This window comes from Otolemur garnettii, unplaced genomic scaffold, assembly GCF_000181295.1.
Source record: "Otolemur garnettii isolate 467f Iridium unplaced genomic scaffold, OtoGar3 scaffold00053, whole genome shotgun sequence".
In the NCBI taxonomy this organism is placed as follows: Eukaryota; Metazoa; Chordata; class Mammalia; order Primates; family Galagidae; genus Otolemur; species Otolemur garnettii.
The window spans coordinates 7,284,962-7,301,765 of NW_003852448.1; the positions used below are offsets into that span (position 1 = coordinate 7,284,962).

A 16,804-nucleotide genomic window follows, 5' to 3' on the forward strand; every position below is an offset into this window, starting at 1 on the left:
GGCCCGCCTGCGTCCGCCCGCCAGGCCCCTCCTCTCGGCGGCGCCGCGGAGCGAGGCCCGAGCGCTCGGCCGGCCGCGAGCCCGCCGGCCGGGGACGAGCGCCGTGGCTCATGCTGATCGCTGTCCTCCTCCTCCCCCTCAGGCGGCGCTGGCGGCGGCCCCCGGACCCGCGGAAGCCGGCATGCTGGAGAAATTGGAGTTCGAGGAAGAAGGTGAGTGCGCCTCCCTCCGCCCGGCATGCGGGCATTCCCACGGCGACTGCCCCCAGGACGGGCGCGCGGGACCCCGCCCGGCGCCCGGGACCCCCGGGACTCCGCCCCGCTGGTCTGGCCGCTGCCGGGCGCCGGCTGTGTCCTGCGGGAGCATCGGGCCCCGGGTGGGGATATGGGCGCCGGCGAGCTCGGATCTGCAAGGCACGCCGTGTCTTCCGGAAGGGACACCAGCTGGTCTTCCCGAGGGAGCCGGCCACCCAGCATCCGCACCGATAGGCGGCCCTTTTGTCCTTACTAACCGAACTCGAATTAGAGCAAGGTGTCATACCGCGCTAATTGTACATGTCACCGTACACTCAGAGGTAACCCCAGATTACATCCACAGTCCATACCTTTAAATAACCCCATTTGGTCCCTCTATGTGTATTTGTGAAAATACACCAGTAGGGTGTGTCTTCTTTTTTAATAGGGAAAGTTGAATGTGAGAACCTGAAGCGGCTTGTTGAATTGGTTTTGAGTTCTGGCGACCCCCTTGCCCCATCATTCCTGTCACCGCTCCTCTCACTTGGTTTTTCTTTTCCCTGTCTTGTTTTCTTCTTCCATCTTACAGGTAAATGATCTGGATCTATTTGCAGGCTGTTAAAAATTTGCCGAGGATAAGCTTGTTCTTTGGCAGAATTAATATTTAAAATGGAATGTGATGAACTATCACTAGGATCTTATTTTCAAGCCGTTAATATTTGAAGATGAGCTTGTTCTTTGGCAGAATTAATATTTAAAATGGAATATGATAAGCACAAAGTCAAAAAAGAACTCAGTATAAGATGCTTGACAATTTGAGGACTTCAAAAGGCCTCACGCTATCTTGTGTACTTCCATTATTTATTTAGCGACTTCTGTTTTTTCCCAGAGTGTTGATAGACTAAAGCTCCGAAACAAAGAATGTGCCATGTGGATGCTGTCCCTCGTGCCAACTTTACTTTAATACCTCTGCTCATTCACAATCAGGCAATTACTTCAATGAGTCTGCACAGCCAACATGAGAGTGTTAGCCCCATAAAATCAGCTGGGGCCTGATATTGTTTAGATTCACCGCAGCATTTCACAGACATGTTAGCTAGAAGATAATACGTGCATAGTAATTATCATTAAAAGTCTTTGTCCATATTTATAATTAATAAATGATGCATTTCGGAATTTTACTGGACTTAATTTGCATTTTTTCCTACTGAAAAATAATCCAGTGCCTTAATTCGAATCCACCTCACTATTCCTCAGTTTTATTATATTGCAGGCCAAATTTTGGGCACTACCCACAGAGTGAAAAGGACTTTGACTGTAAATTACAGGAGTTTTCTTTGTCTCTGCTATTAGTAACAGTGAGAATCTATTGCATTTACAGTTTTCTCAGATTTACATGGAGACAAGAGGAGACTGGAGCTCAAGTTCACATCACACCTCCTTTTATAGTTTTCTGTGTGATCTTGGATGAGTTACTTAACCTCTTTGTGCCTTGGTTTCCTCATTTATGAAATAACATCAGGATTAAATGAGGCAGTCTGTATCATGGTATTTAGTACAGTGGAAAGCCATTTTAATAAGCACTTCATAAATGTAGTTACTGTTATTGCTGAATTGCCATTAACCATTACACTGAATTCATAAACTTTTTTTTTTTTAGAGATAGGGTCTTGCTCTATTGCCCAGGCTGTAGTCTAGTGGCCTGGTTGTAACTCACTGCACCCTTGAACTCCTGGGTTCAAGTGATCCTCCTGACATAGCTTCCCAAGTAGCTGGGACTATAGGTGTATAGTACTCCACCTGGCAATTTTTTTTTTAATTTTTGTGGATATTAAGATCTCACTATGTTGCCCAGGCTGACCTGAAACTCCCAAAGTGCTCCAGTTATAGGCATGAGCCAGTGTGCCATGCCTAAATTCATGGCCTTCTTAAGGTTTTTATTAGTGAATCTTAACACAGAGATTCTTCTCAACACAGATTTGATGTTTTTCTTTCCTACTTGAGATTTATTAATTTAATTATTTGCATTTCTCAAAACAGATATAGAATCTTTTTTTCTTTTGCATTGTTCTGTCAGTGTAACCAACTTAAAGTATTAAGCCTAAGTAAGAAAGGGAATTTCTCCTTTCACCCTTCTATTTTTATCTCTAACGCTGTCAGAACTTTAAACTAAGCATACTGAATCCCACAAATAACCCTGTCAAACTTTTCTAGATTTTTAAGAGGCAGAATGTTAAGTAGTGCCTTGGAAGCTGAGCTGAGCTAGAGGGAGGAATAATGTTGGCCTGGTAGTCCAAAGTGCTACTGTGTTTCTCTTCAACTGTAAATTGCTTATTCACCCAAAATACAGAAAAAATGAATATCAAGCAGAATTTTACATTTATTTAGAAAGGAGTGAAGTCCCAATAGTAAGACATTACACCTTTAAATATCCTGTGAACTAATATATTAATAGCCCAGGTAATAAGTAGCCACTGAATAGATCCTTGTTTCATTATTAAACTTCTCTCCTACCTAGTTAATATCTTAGTTTCTGGGTTGAAGGCATGACTTAGACCAAGATACATTTGTTATACATGGAAACACATAATTACTAATGTTTTTGTTACCAAGTATTTTTCTATTTCCTGATAAGGCATTACTGATACTATATTTGTTAGAAACAACTTAGAGGCACTAGTGAAGTTGGGGACAAAGATGGTCTAACTTTGCCTAGTTGGGGTCTCCTTTGGCTTGGGTTATGATACAAGCTCCCTGCACCTTTCTGCAGTCAGTCCTTCTTACCATCACACTCTGTCTGACAAGAAGGACCCTGTAGACTTGTATGGGTTTGATGGCATCACTCCTTTACCACTGTCCTGAGTGCAGACTTCTCTTACCCTGAAGGCCCACCACCCCTGCCTTTCTGCACAGTCGCCAGAGGGCTTTTTACTAGGCAAATTCCAATTCTCTAGATCTGGATGGGACCTGGATTGCACACTTCAGCCCAGCCCCAGGGTGACCGCCACCTCCAATTCTTAGACCCCTCTTTGAATAACAAGGCTCTAGGACCTGGGCAAGCAATCTTTTTCCTGCAAGGGCCAGACAGTAAATATTTTTGCCTTTGCAAGTAATGTGGTCTCAGCCTCTGTTGTAACTACTCACACCGCCCTTGCCGCAGGAAAGTAGAAAGCAGCGAATGGCCAGACACAAATCCAACCAGCAGGGGCTATGTTCTAGTAAAACTTTACTTAGAAAAGGCCAGACCGGCTCCTCAGGCAGAGTTTGCCAGACCCCTGCTCTGCAGCTCCGTCACTGAGTCTGGGCCTCGGGCTGCACATTGCCAGGACTGTATGCTGTGGACCAGTACCGCAAGGCTCACCCTTTCTTTGAGGCATCCCCAAATACCTTGTGTACTTCTGTCACACAACGCCCCCTTCCCTGTGCCTCCTGTCATAGCTGGTGTATAGTAGGTGTTCTGCAGTGCTGTGGGATCTCAGTGATTCTATTACGTTTGTAGTTACTTTATGGGGATGTTCAGAGATTAAATGATTACGTAATAAAAATTGTGAGACATGTGCCTTGCCCATAGGAATCACTAATCACTCTCTGGGTTTGCTTTTTACATTTATGTAAGGTTTGGTTTGGTTTGGTTTTTGAGACAGGTTCTCTCCTTTGTTGCCCAGGCTGGCGTGCAATGGTGTCTCCTTAGCTCAGTGCTACCTAGCCTGCTGAGTAGATGGGACTACAGGTGCCTACTAGCATGCTCAGCTAATTTGTTTTTATTTTTTGTAGAGATGGCAGCCTCACTGTGTTATCCAAGCTGGTCTGGAACTCATAGCCTCAAGCAGGCCTCCCACTTCAGCCTCTCAGAGTGTTAGGATTACAGGCATGAGCTACCATCTTTGGCTGCTTTTTACATTTTTAATTGTTACACCAGTGGCGTCTTTTCTGTGTTTGTATTACCAGTGTTAACTGTCTTGAACTTATTTGCTGGCCAGGACCAAGTACTTTGTAGTTGGTAAGCACCTAAACACAGCCCATGAACGCTTTTGAAAGTGAGTGATCATTCAGCAGTTTTGTTCAGGACTAGCAAACCTGCTCCACTCCTGCCCTACTTCCTGAAGTCTGTGGCTGGTTGGAACTATCCGTGTGTTCCCCAGGCGTCCCTCATGGCTTAGCTGCCGTAGGGTCTTCAGCTACTGCAGGGTCTTCAGCTACTGCTGGTTTCTGATACCTGGCCATGGCGGGCGGCTTTCCCTGCTTAGCTGAGGACGTCTTGCCAGTCCCTCCTCGTCCTCATCATTTGCTGTTTACTTCATTCCAGTCTCTCCACTCTGCCCTAACTGCTCCTTCTTCACCTGCCAAGTGCTTTCCCAGGAGGAATCCTCTTTCTAGAACTCCCTTATTCTAGCAAGGCTGGTCATCAGGTTCCACTGAACAAAAATAGGTAAGGGGCCACTTTTTGTGGGAGGGGGAATGCATTATTTTTCAGTCAAGATTCTTAAGATTTAGGCCCCGTTTAGAATTGAAGCACCTATAATTCTTGGGATAACCCAGAAAGTCTCTTGGGTCTTTGTTTGTTGAATTATTGTTGTCACTGTGGGTTTTCTTATAGAACTAGGGGTTGGTATTTGATGAGCTTTTAATTTCCTTCTTCCTCAAAAATAGGACCCCAGGCCATGCACAGTGGCTCACACCTATAATCCCAGCACTTTGGGAAACAGAGGCAGGAGGATTGCCTGAGCCCAGGAGTTCGGGACCATAGCAAGACCCCATATCTACAAAAAAAATTAAAACTTCGTCAGGCATGGTGGCACGCTCCAGCATTCCCAGCTACTCAGGCAGCTGTGGCAGGAGGATCACTGGAGTCCAGGAGTTTGAGGCTGCAGTAAGCTATGGTCGCACCACTGCACTCTAGCCAGAGAGCAGAGTGAGACCCTGTCTCTAAAAAAGGAAAAAAATAATAAGACCCCAAAGCAATCTACAGTCACTATGTAAACCAACAGATAAAACAAAAATTTGCATTTACTCCTTCCTTCTCAAGTGAGAGAAACAATACTCTGAATGAGCAAAGACTTGTTCTTGCTGGGGGCAAAATATCTTAGACATTACAGGGGTTTGTGACCCTCGAAGGGGCTACAGTATATAAGCAAACATTCTCTCTCTATAGCATTAAAATTTCATGGAAATAGGACAGTTACGGGGGAAAACAGCACAAAAAGACTAAGGGAGGACAGGGAGAAGGATAACTTGCTCAAGGGAGAATTGCCTCCTTGTACCTGTGATACCCATTAAATTATGCCCTTATCACTCTGACTTGGGAGCATCTTCTCAGAGAAGCTCTGCTCTAGTGTGAGGGCTCCTGAGCCCCGGCGGCAGAGATACACAAATGGCAGGTTTGAGATCGCAGCTTAGTTGCTTGATCCTTACTGGTGGTATTAGAAGGCCCTGATGATCATGTTATCTAAACCCAACTTTCCCTACTGAGTTTACATGCTCATCTTTAATAAGAGATAAACTGTTTTTAGTGAGGCAAGGTAATCCCAGCACTCTGGGAGGCCAAGGGGGATAGATCACTGAGCTCAGCAGTTTGAGACCAGCCTGAGCAAGAGGGAGACCTCATCTCTACTAAAAATAGAAAAATTCTGCATCATGTCGGGCATCTGTAGTTCCAGCTACTTGAGAGGCTGAGGCAGGAGTATGGCTTTAGCTCAGGAGTTTGAGGTTGCTGTGAGCTATGACGCCACAGCACTCTCTTTCCAGGTGATAGAGTGAGACACTTGTCTCAAAAAGAAAATTGTTTCTTGACTAGGAGTACTTAAAATTTTATGAAATGTCAGTAATTAAAATTTTCCTCTCCAGCTAGCCCCACATTCACCATAGTACCCTTTTTCGTGGGTTTTAGGTGCACATTTTAATCCCTCTGAGGCCAGGATGTGACTTAACATTGATGGCATCTTAGACTGATGGCATAGAGTAGTGAGAGGGTTTGTCAACAACAGGAAAGATCCCAGACTGGTTTAAAAAAAGAGGAAGATGAGTAGGGAGGAGATGGGGATATCCAAAGGGAGATCTGTCATCAGGCTTCACAGCAGCTGGAACCAAGTTGAAAACCATCAGGAGCCAGAGACGCAGCTCTGTTCACCTGCCTGGGGCTCTGTGGCCTTCCCTCTCCAGGACTTGCTCTGCTCCCCAGTAGGCTTGTTGGAAAACAGCCTCTTGACATGGCTGCCACACAGGTCGGATCCTGTCAGCCAGTGGACCAGAGTTCCAGACTGAGATTTTGACCCGCTGTGAGTTTACATTCTACCTGTGAGTTTTAAGGAGGGAGAACTATTGATTGTAGAAAGCCTTTGGAGTTTACTTGGGAAGCTGGAAGAATGTTTATGTCCTTTTTTCTGTGGTTGTAATGACAGCAGGTGCATATTAAGTCCAGTGAGGCAATGTCCTGTAAGTTTCTCTAATCCTTAGGATAACCCTAAGAGGTAAATATCTTATCATTCCTACTTTTGAGAGGTAGAAGTTAAAGCAAGAGTTTAAGTAACTAAACTGAGGCAACGTACCTGGGAAGGTGGGAACTGGGCCACAGACAGAAAGTGTTGAACATCTGGAGCCCCTACCCTGGGCGCAGTGCTCACGGCTGGCAGGAACTGGTCAGCTCGGCAGCCCTGCTCTCCGCTTCCACCTCCCAGACCTCCTTATCTGGTTCCCACCCAAGCTTACTGGAGTTACCAAGGGCCTTCATTTTGCAAAATCTGGCAGACCATGTGGACATCTGTCAGTCCTCATCTTTCTTTAACTCTCAGCAATAGTCTCAGAGATGACCTCTTCCATCTTCTCAAACTGTCATCAGTTTCTGTAACTCAGACTCCCAGTGTTCTGCGTTTATTTCCTTGGTGGTTGGTACTTGTCTGCTTTTCTTTGACAGTGGATTCCATGCGGTGTAGACATGGGGCTCCTCCCTGCTCCGCACAAGGCTCGCTGCTCCCTCTGCACCCCCACCCTGGACAGTCACCTCTTCCTGGCTTCGAGACCATGAGGCCCGCTCTGTTTGCATCTCCTCCCCTCCTCCTTCACTTTGCTTTGTACCAGGCTGGTTCAGTAAATGGCCCTGCACCCACCTCGCTGTTGACACTGTTGAGGGGTTGATGCTAGCTCTGTCTCTTGCCCAGGTCCAAGTCAGCAACTCCTTTCACTGTCACTTCTAAATTTTGGGCTCGGCACTCGTGGCGCAGTGGTTAGGGTGCTGGCCGAATACACCGGGGCAGGCATGTTGTAACCCGGCCAGGGGTTGCTAAACAACAGTGACAACTACAACAGAAAAATAGCTGGGTGCCTAGAGTCCCAGCTACTTGGAAGGCTGAGGCCAGAGAATCACTGAAGCCCAAGAATTTGAGATTGCTCTGAGCTGCGACACCATGGCATGCTACCAAGGATGACAAAGTGAGACTCTGTCTCAAAAAGAAACAAATAAATATCGACTCCCTACACCCATCCAGGCTGTTGTGCTCACCTTCCTAGGGACTATTCAAGCAGGTTGAGCCTTCCCAGCATCTGCCTTACCCTCTCCAATCAATGTTCTGTGCTGCAATTAGAGATACAGAGATATTTTGTACAAACATCTGTCTAATCATGTCACTTCCATACCTAAAATCTGTCCTTTTCATTTGCCTTTAGGCATCTCTGAAGCACCCTGCTCGTTCTCCCTCCTCCCCAGCCTGGTCTCCCACCTCTTCCCTCCTTGCATTTCCTCCACCGTTTTGGCTGTCGAGTTCCTCAGATTGCCTTTTCCTCCAGGCCCCTGGACTTTACACAGGCTGTTGCCTCCCCCTGGGTCATCGTTCCCACTCCTCCTGGCCATCTACTGGTCTTCAAGTCTCAAGTTGAGTATCACTTCCTCAGGGAAGCCTTTCTGGAAGCCTGGACGAGAGTGTCCTGTGCTGCCTCACGACCCCTCGCAGTTAGTGGGTGCAGTTAAGGGACGTGCACTTTACCACTCACTTGTGAGCACCACGAGGATAGAAGCTGAAAGCCTAATATTCGCCAGGCCTGGAGGATGCTACGATGAATAAGAAGTAGTGTTCCGTAAATGCATGCTCCGCAAATGAACATAGGGATTTTGAATCTTCAACTTTTACTCTGACACATAGGCTTAGTGTATTTCAGGTAGTTAATAATACTCCTTACACAGAAATAAAGCATTTATATCTAAGACATACAGAAATGAGAGGAAATCCACTTGCCACAGGAGTGATGCTCTAATCACAGGGCAATGCCCAGAATGTGTCTCGTGTGCTTATAATCCCAGCTACTCGGGAGGCTGGTGGTGGAGTTGCTGGAGGCCAGGAGTCAAAGCCAGCCTGGGGAGTATAGTGTGACCCTGTCTCTTAAAAGCAAGGGGGATGGCAGGCAATGACGGAATGGAGAAATGGAGGAAGTAAAGGCGACTCGAGTGTTACCCCCACCCCCAGAGTGTGAAAGGCTTCTCTACTAACTGTGACGTCAGGATTTGTTACATAAATTCAAAGGCGGCCACAAGTGGATAGAACAGGATGGTTTGCTTACATGGTCTGGTATTCGAGGAAAAAGTCTTCTTGGCCTTTCTTGCATGGTGGTGATTGTGCTTGTGCTAATGTTGGGGAAAAGGGCCCTGATTGGCTTGTGATAATAAAGAGGGAGGCTCATTTGGGGTAGGACTGATTTGGGAACCTTCTGGCTTTATTTTAGTCACTTTTTAATCTGTCTGATGTGCTGCTTTCTTTGTCCCGGTATGAGCCGTTTCCGGTGTGTCTGAATCTGCATGACATCACCGAGGTTTCTGGATGTTGTGCTGCTGATTATCTTGTTTCAGGTTGTACTTTGGTTGTGTGTAGCTAACAGCATGTTGCTAAGAATACATTGTTGTTTTCTAGACCACATTCTACATTTTCTCTGAAATGGAGCATGTAATCATTCCATGGAGACCTCGAGAATGCACACACACACACTTTAATCTGTTCATTTGTGTCCTTTCTGGCTCTCGCTTTTCACATTGATTTCTCTGGCTTTGAAGCTTACGTGTATGGTGTGCCCCCCATTTTAAATGCGTGTGTAAGCAGAGGCACAGCAATTAAGAGCATGAGTTGGACCCAGATGGGAGACCCATTTCAGAAGTCTTAGTTGCCGTGAGACCTTTGATAAGTTATTTCAAGCTTTGCTTTCTTCATATGTAACTTGGGAATCGTAATAGTACCTAGCCAACAGGATTAATGTGGGTTAAGTAACATGAGCATAACTTTTCACTGAATTGCCTGGTCCGTAGCACATCTCCGTAATTAGCAACTGTGACGATGACTAGAAAGGACAGAAATGGCAACTGAGCAAAAATGTAAAAGTTGAAGTCACTGCCAGTGCATCAGGCAGCCCCGGCTGTCCACACTGTCAGATGTCCCCCTGTGGATTCACATGTGTGTGCCGAGTGTGGCTGGCAGCGTTTGTGAGTGGGTGTTCCCCCTTCCTCAGACATGTCCTGCAGGAACCATGGCGTTATTCCCATCTTACAATTGAAGAAATTCAGACTCGAGGAGCTCAGTTTGCTCAAGGTCACAGGCAGGTGGTGACAGTTCTGATCTAGGCTTGGTGTGGATGTTGCCCTGTTCTTCCTTCTACACTGCCTCCCATTTGAACTTGGACTACCTGCCTGCCACCTAGGATACTTGATGAAGGGACCCAAGCCTTTGTGACTGTAAGGGCATGGCCTGTTAGTGGCTTCTTGGAATGACTTTGCAAATTGTTCTTTCATGTTTTGATTTGAATTAGTAATTCTTAACAGTGCTTACAAATATTTTAAAAACAATGACACGCCATGTTAGGGACAGCCACAGGGCCTGCAACAGAAAGATCCATTGTATTGCTAAACCCCAAAGACTGCACACATTAATGGACATACCAGAGCTAGGGCTCTGCTCAACTCCAGTGGTTCAGTGTGAGTTAGAATAGCCTTTTGTCAGAATCCCAGACTGCAGGAAGCTTGTGGGGATGCTTGTGCCCACCTTGAATTCACCTGAACAATCATTAAGATGGTTTGCTAAATATATTCATTTATCTATTTTCCCTCCAAAAAATCTACTGAAGTGACAGAAACCAATAATATCAAATACAAAAGTCATTCTCCATAAACAAAAGCTTAGTCCCAGGAGGCCATAAAGTGGATAAACTCTTGTCAAGTCTGTTCAAGAAAAAAATGGGTAAAAATGCAAACCATTGGCCGTAAGAAAAGTTTCTTAACTGTAAAGGTAGACATGTTCAAAAATAACATTAAAACTGGAATGTATCAAACTGTATCAGTGAATATTTTAAAACTTTTGAATCACTTCTTGAATGAAGTTTACCAGTTTCTATTTCCCTAACTAGAAAAGTTAGCCTTTTCCTCAGTCACTGGGGAAGAAATTTAAAAGTAATTAATTGGATTGCCTTCCATTATAGGTGATGTACTAACGTGAGATGTGAATTATATCTCAGTAAATCTGGGATTTTTTCAAAAGCAGTAATTAAAGTGTCTCATTCTTCCTCCGCTGCAAAAGAAGCACAACGTTTGGCCTGTTTATGGGTGAATTCTGTAAAACTTTTCAGAACAGTTAATTCCATGACTATTTAAATTAATTTAGAGCCCAGGAAAAGATGGAAAGCTTCCCAACTCTTTCTGAGAGGCTAGCTTGATCTGAAGTCAAAACCAGAGGAAGTTAGCACACAAAGAAGAAAACAAATGATGAATCTTACATTTAAAATATGGGCAAAACTCCTAAATGAAGAGAATCAAACTGAGCCATGAAGAATGCTGAAAGCCTCATATTGTAGCCAAGCAGGGCTCATTTTAGAAATACAAGTATTCTTCAGTATGTTATGTTACTATTTAAGAAATTTGACCTGTGTGGTGCATGGTGCTCCATCCTGATCGGTTGAGGCAATCTCCTACCTGGGCAATATAGTAAGACCCTGGATACAGGAGAGAAACCTATAATCATCTCAGTAGATAATTGAAATAGCAGTTAATAAAATCCAACATATGTTCCTTTGTTTAAATCCATAATAAGTTAGGGGTAGACTTTCTTTAAGTTTCTGAAAGTATGCTGATCTCAGAGGGGGTCGGGTGACAGCTGCACAATTCCTGGCGGGTTGAGTCCTCCTTGTCCCAGTGCTTGAGACCAGAGAGTTTTCGATGTTTGCAGATTTAAGGATATTTGTGTGTATGTAACGAGGTATCTTAGGGAAGTGTTAACACAAAATTCATTTATGTTTCTTATACACATAGCCTGAAGGAATTTCATACAATGTTTTGGATAATGTGCATGAAACAAAGTTTGTGTACACTGAACCATCAGAAAGCAGAGGTGTTGCTCTCTCAGCCTCGCTGACTCTGCCTCTGAATTTCTGCGCTTCTGATAAGCAATCATTTTCTTATACTTATTCACACATAAAGACTTAGTGGGGAAAAAAGACATACCACAAATATAGTGAAAAAGTATTGTGTTCAGTGTAACTCGTGGTGTCATGTTGGCACTTAGGAGGGTGTGGATTGTGGAGTGTTTCAGATTTCAGGTGTCCTGGTTAGGAGCACTCCAGCCGTGTTATAACGGCCAGGGTGTCCTTCCCCTCCTGACCGGCGTGGTGCCTGGTGCTCTATCCTGGTGTGCTAACCTTGCTTCGCTTAGCAATTGGGTTCTATTTCCTGATAAAGGAAACACTGGCTGTGGTAGATGCTTTAATTATATAGTTCCTAGAACTAAACAGAAAGCCGTTTTAAAACCCTGTTGGGAAGAAACCACGTGTAATTGTAAGGGCACTGCTTTGTCTGTTGGGACTTTCCTTAGGCATTTATTGCAATTCATTTGAAACTGACTGGGCGAACTGTTTGCCCTGCTCTTGCTTGTGCTGTTTCTTCCTTGGTAAGTCTCTTCTGCCCCCTTATATATAATAGAAGAGCGTCAAGTTTCCTCAGCAGTGCACACATTTGCCTCCACACACGTTTGAAGCCAGATGCAGAAAGCAGGGGAAAGGAAAAACCAAATGGACTTCATTTACGCCGCTGCTCTACAATCACAGGTCTTGCAGAATTACAGTCAAGGTTTGCCTTGTAACTGTTTGTTTCTAAATACTTTAGAAGGACTGATACTGGACTTTAATTTTTTTCTTTTCCATATACTTTTAACTTTCTTATTACCTTTTTTGGGGCTTATTTCTTGCTCAAAATTTTTAAGCAATTTTCCAAAAAGAGAAAATATTATGTAGCTATAGCAAATTGTGTTTCTAAACGTAGAATAAAGTATAAAAGATACATTTAGAGATAACACCAACAGTACTTTTCTTTGTGGAATTACAATGCAATTCTGCCTATTCAGTTAAAATGGTAGAAACTGGGAATAAGGAGTAAAGTTTTTCAGTTTGGGTTATTTTTAGTGAAATTTGGGCTAATGTGTAAATTTTATTTCAAAATGCCTTTCATTCATACACACTTAGCTCCTTAAGATAAGATTGGAATCTACAGGTCACTGTGTCCTTAACTAATGAATGAATGTATGCCTCGAAATCTCGTATTCAGTCATTGTAAATAAAAGAGAGAGTGGTTTGACTTGTGACTTGGCCTCAGGTGTGTGGACGTGCGGACATGGTGCGTGTGTGTCTGTGTTGTTCCCGCATCGGCCAAGCAAATCCTCTTCGGGTGGCAGCTGGACAGTAGCTCCAAAAGCTGGTCCCCAAGGAGATGCTGTTCCTTCTGAGACTCACGCTGATTCTCTCAGTCCCTCCAGCCCCAGCCCCTGTGGCTCTCTGTCCATTTGCGCTCTGACCAGCTAGCACTTCCCACATGATAAGTAGGATATCAGTAGCTGGCTGGGTTGTGGCAGCTCAGTGACGGGAGTGGACAGAGTGGGCACTTACTCTCCTCTGACTGGGCCCATCAGCCTCCACATAGTCCAGGTCAGTGGCCCACCGCAGGGCCCTGGGCTCAGGCAGACTATTCTCTATGTGCTAGAGGAGCAGCAGCCCCAGTGGGGCATAGGGCACTTACATGAAGCCACCTGTCTGTCCCTCATTTTCTCCGCTGAGTCAGATGCCTCTGCAGCTGGTGGGCTTGGCGGCCAGGGCTGGGGCCCCTCACTGCTGCCTTGTTCTGTTTGTCTCTCCTTTAGTCTCCGCTTTCCTACATCTGCCCTGAATGTGGCTTCGCCCAGGCAGCGTCCTAGCACCTTTAACCCTTTTCCCCTCTCTGAGCTCTCTCTGAAGAGGTGCGTGCACACCACCTGTGCCCCATCCCCGCCGTATCTGTGCTACCCTCTGCCTGGTACCCTGAGCACCCTATTTTCATAGACGAAGCCTTTTCTCACCCTCTCCCTTTACCCATCGTGCACCCCTGGCAGGAAGCTTGGGGACAGGGAAAAAGGAAAGTGGGCACACTCATGAAATGGGAGAAAGACCACTCAGGAGAACAGACAGGAGAGGTGGTTGGCAGAGCAGGGTCACCGTGGGAGCCAGACATGGTAGAGCCTCCTGGTTACGGGTGTCCCCTGTGCTGTTGGACAGGTTGCAGCACATGCCTCTGCCTGCCGTGTGCCAGGAGGCTTCCCCACCCCAACATGGCAATCAGAAGCGTCCCAGGTGTTACTGAGCATCCCTTGCAGGCAAGGTCACCTCACGGAGAGCTGCTGGTGTGGAGGAAGGCAGCATTGGTGGTAGTGTGAACTTAATCAAAATTATCTTTCTTGATTCCCAAAGCTATGCTTTTGAGGTATCTACTTTTATTCTGATGTAAAGGTGGGGAAACTAAGGTTGAGAGGTGGTCAGCAGGGGGAGGTCGGCAGGGGGAGATCTGCAGACAGGCCACTAAAATTAGCTCCAGGAAGTTGCCGGGCCGGGCCAGGCCAGTGGAATCAGCCTCAGGATTCCTAACTCAGGACTGCTGGGACTGAGATATTTGCTCTTAAAAGAGAAGCTGTGGGGTGGAGCTGAAAATGTCAGCAGGGTCAAGTGGAGATTTGTTTTTCTTCTTTTGGGAAGGAGCTGAGAGCAGAGAACCAGCTAAGGAAGGGTCAGAGGTGAGGGGTGAGCAGATATGGCAGGTGCTGAGAGCAGCACTGGATATGGTGCTGAGAGCTCACTGGATACTGGCCTCTACAGGTGGAATATCCCTCATCCGAAGTGCTCAGGGCCAGAAATGTTTTACGTGTTTTAAGATTTTGGAATATTCATATTATACTTACCAACTGAGTATCCCAAAGCCCAAAATTCAAAATCTGAAATGTTCCAATGAACATTTCCTATGAGTGTCATGTCAACATTCAAAAAGTTGCAGATTTTGGATTTCAGATTTCCATATCTGGAATGCTCAAGTTGTATATATAAATGTTATTTTTGGAAAACAGCCTCATACCTCTTATTATTTCAAATAATAATTTCTGAAAACAAAGTTGAATAAGGCATTATCGTGTAAGATATTGCATCAATCCAAACTGTCTCCTTTTTCTGTCTGCCCAGTATGAGTCCACCAGGCAGCCCTCTCTGGATGCCTCGGCAGGGTTCTCAGGCCCCTGGCGCCCTGTCCAGTGTGGCCAGTGGGGTGCCCAGCAGGAGGTCAGGGAGTTATTGCCCTTTGCTCCCTGACCCTGTGAGGTTGCCTCTGCCAGGCAGGATTCCTCCACTGAAGGTGGCTTTCTCCACCGAGGCGGCTGACTCTACCTGATGACCTCTCCTGGGTTTTGTAGCCATTCCTCTCCTGCCCCTACCCTTCAGGTGTGGGTCTGTTAACAACTCTAAGGTGTTGTACTGTTTCAGGGGGCTCCCCCTGCACCAGTGCTTTTGAAAGTGGTCCCATAGACAGCCAGCTAGGTGTTCACCTTTGAAGTGGAGCTGAGCACAGAGAGTACACAGGCAGGAGGTGAGTGAGCTGGAGGACCCTGGAGATGACACTTGAACAGAAATGGGGTGATGGGTGGGGATGGAGCCAGCTAATGGCAGCGGTTCCTGCACCCACTGAGGGGAAAGAACAGCAGGTGGAAGCAGTTGGTTCCCCCGTGGACAGCTGGGCTCCGCACTTGGGATCTCTGGCTGCCTCACCCAGCCTACCACCTGCTCGACCCAGGGTCTCCACAGGATGATTTTAGAGGTACCAAGCCTGATATCTGAACTCTCTTTAACAAGGCGTAAACCTTCCATTTCACAAATACAGATAAGGATTAAGGATTAAAATGCAGACAGCTGGTGAGAAGGAACCTGGTAGTTTGCATTCACTCTGTAGTGTGATGACAAGGTCCAAACCTGAGCTCAGGGTCACCAGACTGCAGGGCACCCCGGGGGAAGGTGCTGGAGCGTGATTGGATTCTCTCTCTTCTCTTTGCACGTAACTTCAATGTCAAAAGGACCATTTTTAATAAAGCGCCTTTCTAATACTGATGATGTTATTCTTCAACAAAAATGAGTACAGAAAGTGATGAGTAAAATGTTCACACTGCCAGAGACTGCTCTCTGTACCATCCTGGTAATGTACATGAAGTCTAAGCACCCAACATGCATGTGAGGGTCCCTTTCCCTGCCACTCCCTTAGCCTGTCGTGTGCGGGCTGGGCACCAGACCCTCCATCTGGCAGTCCTTTCTTCCCAGGCAGGCTCCTGTTTCTCCCTAGACTTCCATCACTTTCCGAGTTCATCAGCATTTCAGTTTCTTCAACACTTGCTCATTTAGCTTGAATCTCCCCTAGAAGACTGATTACAAAATCCAGTTGCTTAAACATTAAAGCTGAGGGGCAGGCCCTATAGTAGGCGACCTCCCCCCCAGTGCCACCACCATTGCCTCCGCCTTTGATCCCAGCTGGCCTCACACACTGTGGCTGGTCCTTCTTGGTAAAGGAAGGCGGTTTTATAGGCACTGTCTTTACAGACTGGGTAGAGGGCAGGGAAAGGTGACCAGGGTGCAGGGGCTGATCAGCTGCCTTTTCCCTCAGGGGTCCAAATAGAGCTCCTCTCCCAGCACTCCGGCCTCAGCACCCTGTTTACCATCCTCCAGGCATCTCTTCTCTTCCCTCCTTTGCCTTAAAAAAAAAGGCAGAGAATGTTGAGGATGAATTGTCACAGGTGTCTCTGGCCAGCTTCACAAGTTTGAATTGAAAATATTCGTAGCATTTTAGTGCACTGTGATCCTTGTAGAAGGAGGGTAAGCAGCAGTCTCTGTGTGTTAAATGTGGAGCATGTGATGACCGTCGGCGGTGGTACCTGGTGGCAACTGTGGTGGTAACTGCAGCGGTAAGGCGTGCTGCCCGGCTGCTAGGACTAGACATGTCAGGTGTGTCTGCAGTAGGCAACACGTATGTGCAGGGGCAGGGGGTGGGGGGAATGTCATGCAGGGATCGTGGATGTGGACGTGGACCTGGCACTGGCTTGGGGCCCTCTTTCCTTCTCATGTTAGAAGCTTCCCTTTCTAGTTGACATCAACCTCTTCTGTAAAGTAGGGTGACTGTCCCCAGGGGTAATGGGACAGCCTTCCTTCTGGACCACACAAGAGTGACAGGACTGAACCATACACTGTACCCCAGAAGTGCATTAATGTACATAGTTACCGTTCAA

General features: G+C 46.2%; 1 protein-coding gene across 4 annotated transcripts in view; it reads left to right on the plus strand.

The window, feature by feature from the left end:
- PRKAG2 (protein kinase AMP-activated non-catalytic subunit gamma 2) overlaps positions 1–16,804 on the plus strand; it is a 269,309-nt gene that overhangs the window by 210,494 nt on the left and 42,011 nt on the right. For all 4 annotated transcript variants that reach the window (XM_012806513.2, XM_023514443.1, XM_023514444.1 and 1 more), the window contains exon 5: positions 143–212. In XM_012806513.2, coding sequence (XP_012661967.1) covers positions 143–212 — 70 coding nt within the window. The remainder of the gene's footprint in view (positions 1–142; positions 213–16,804) is intronic.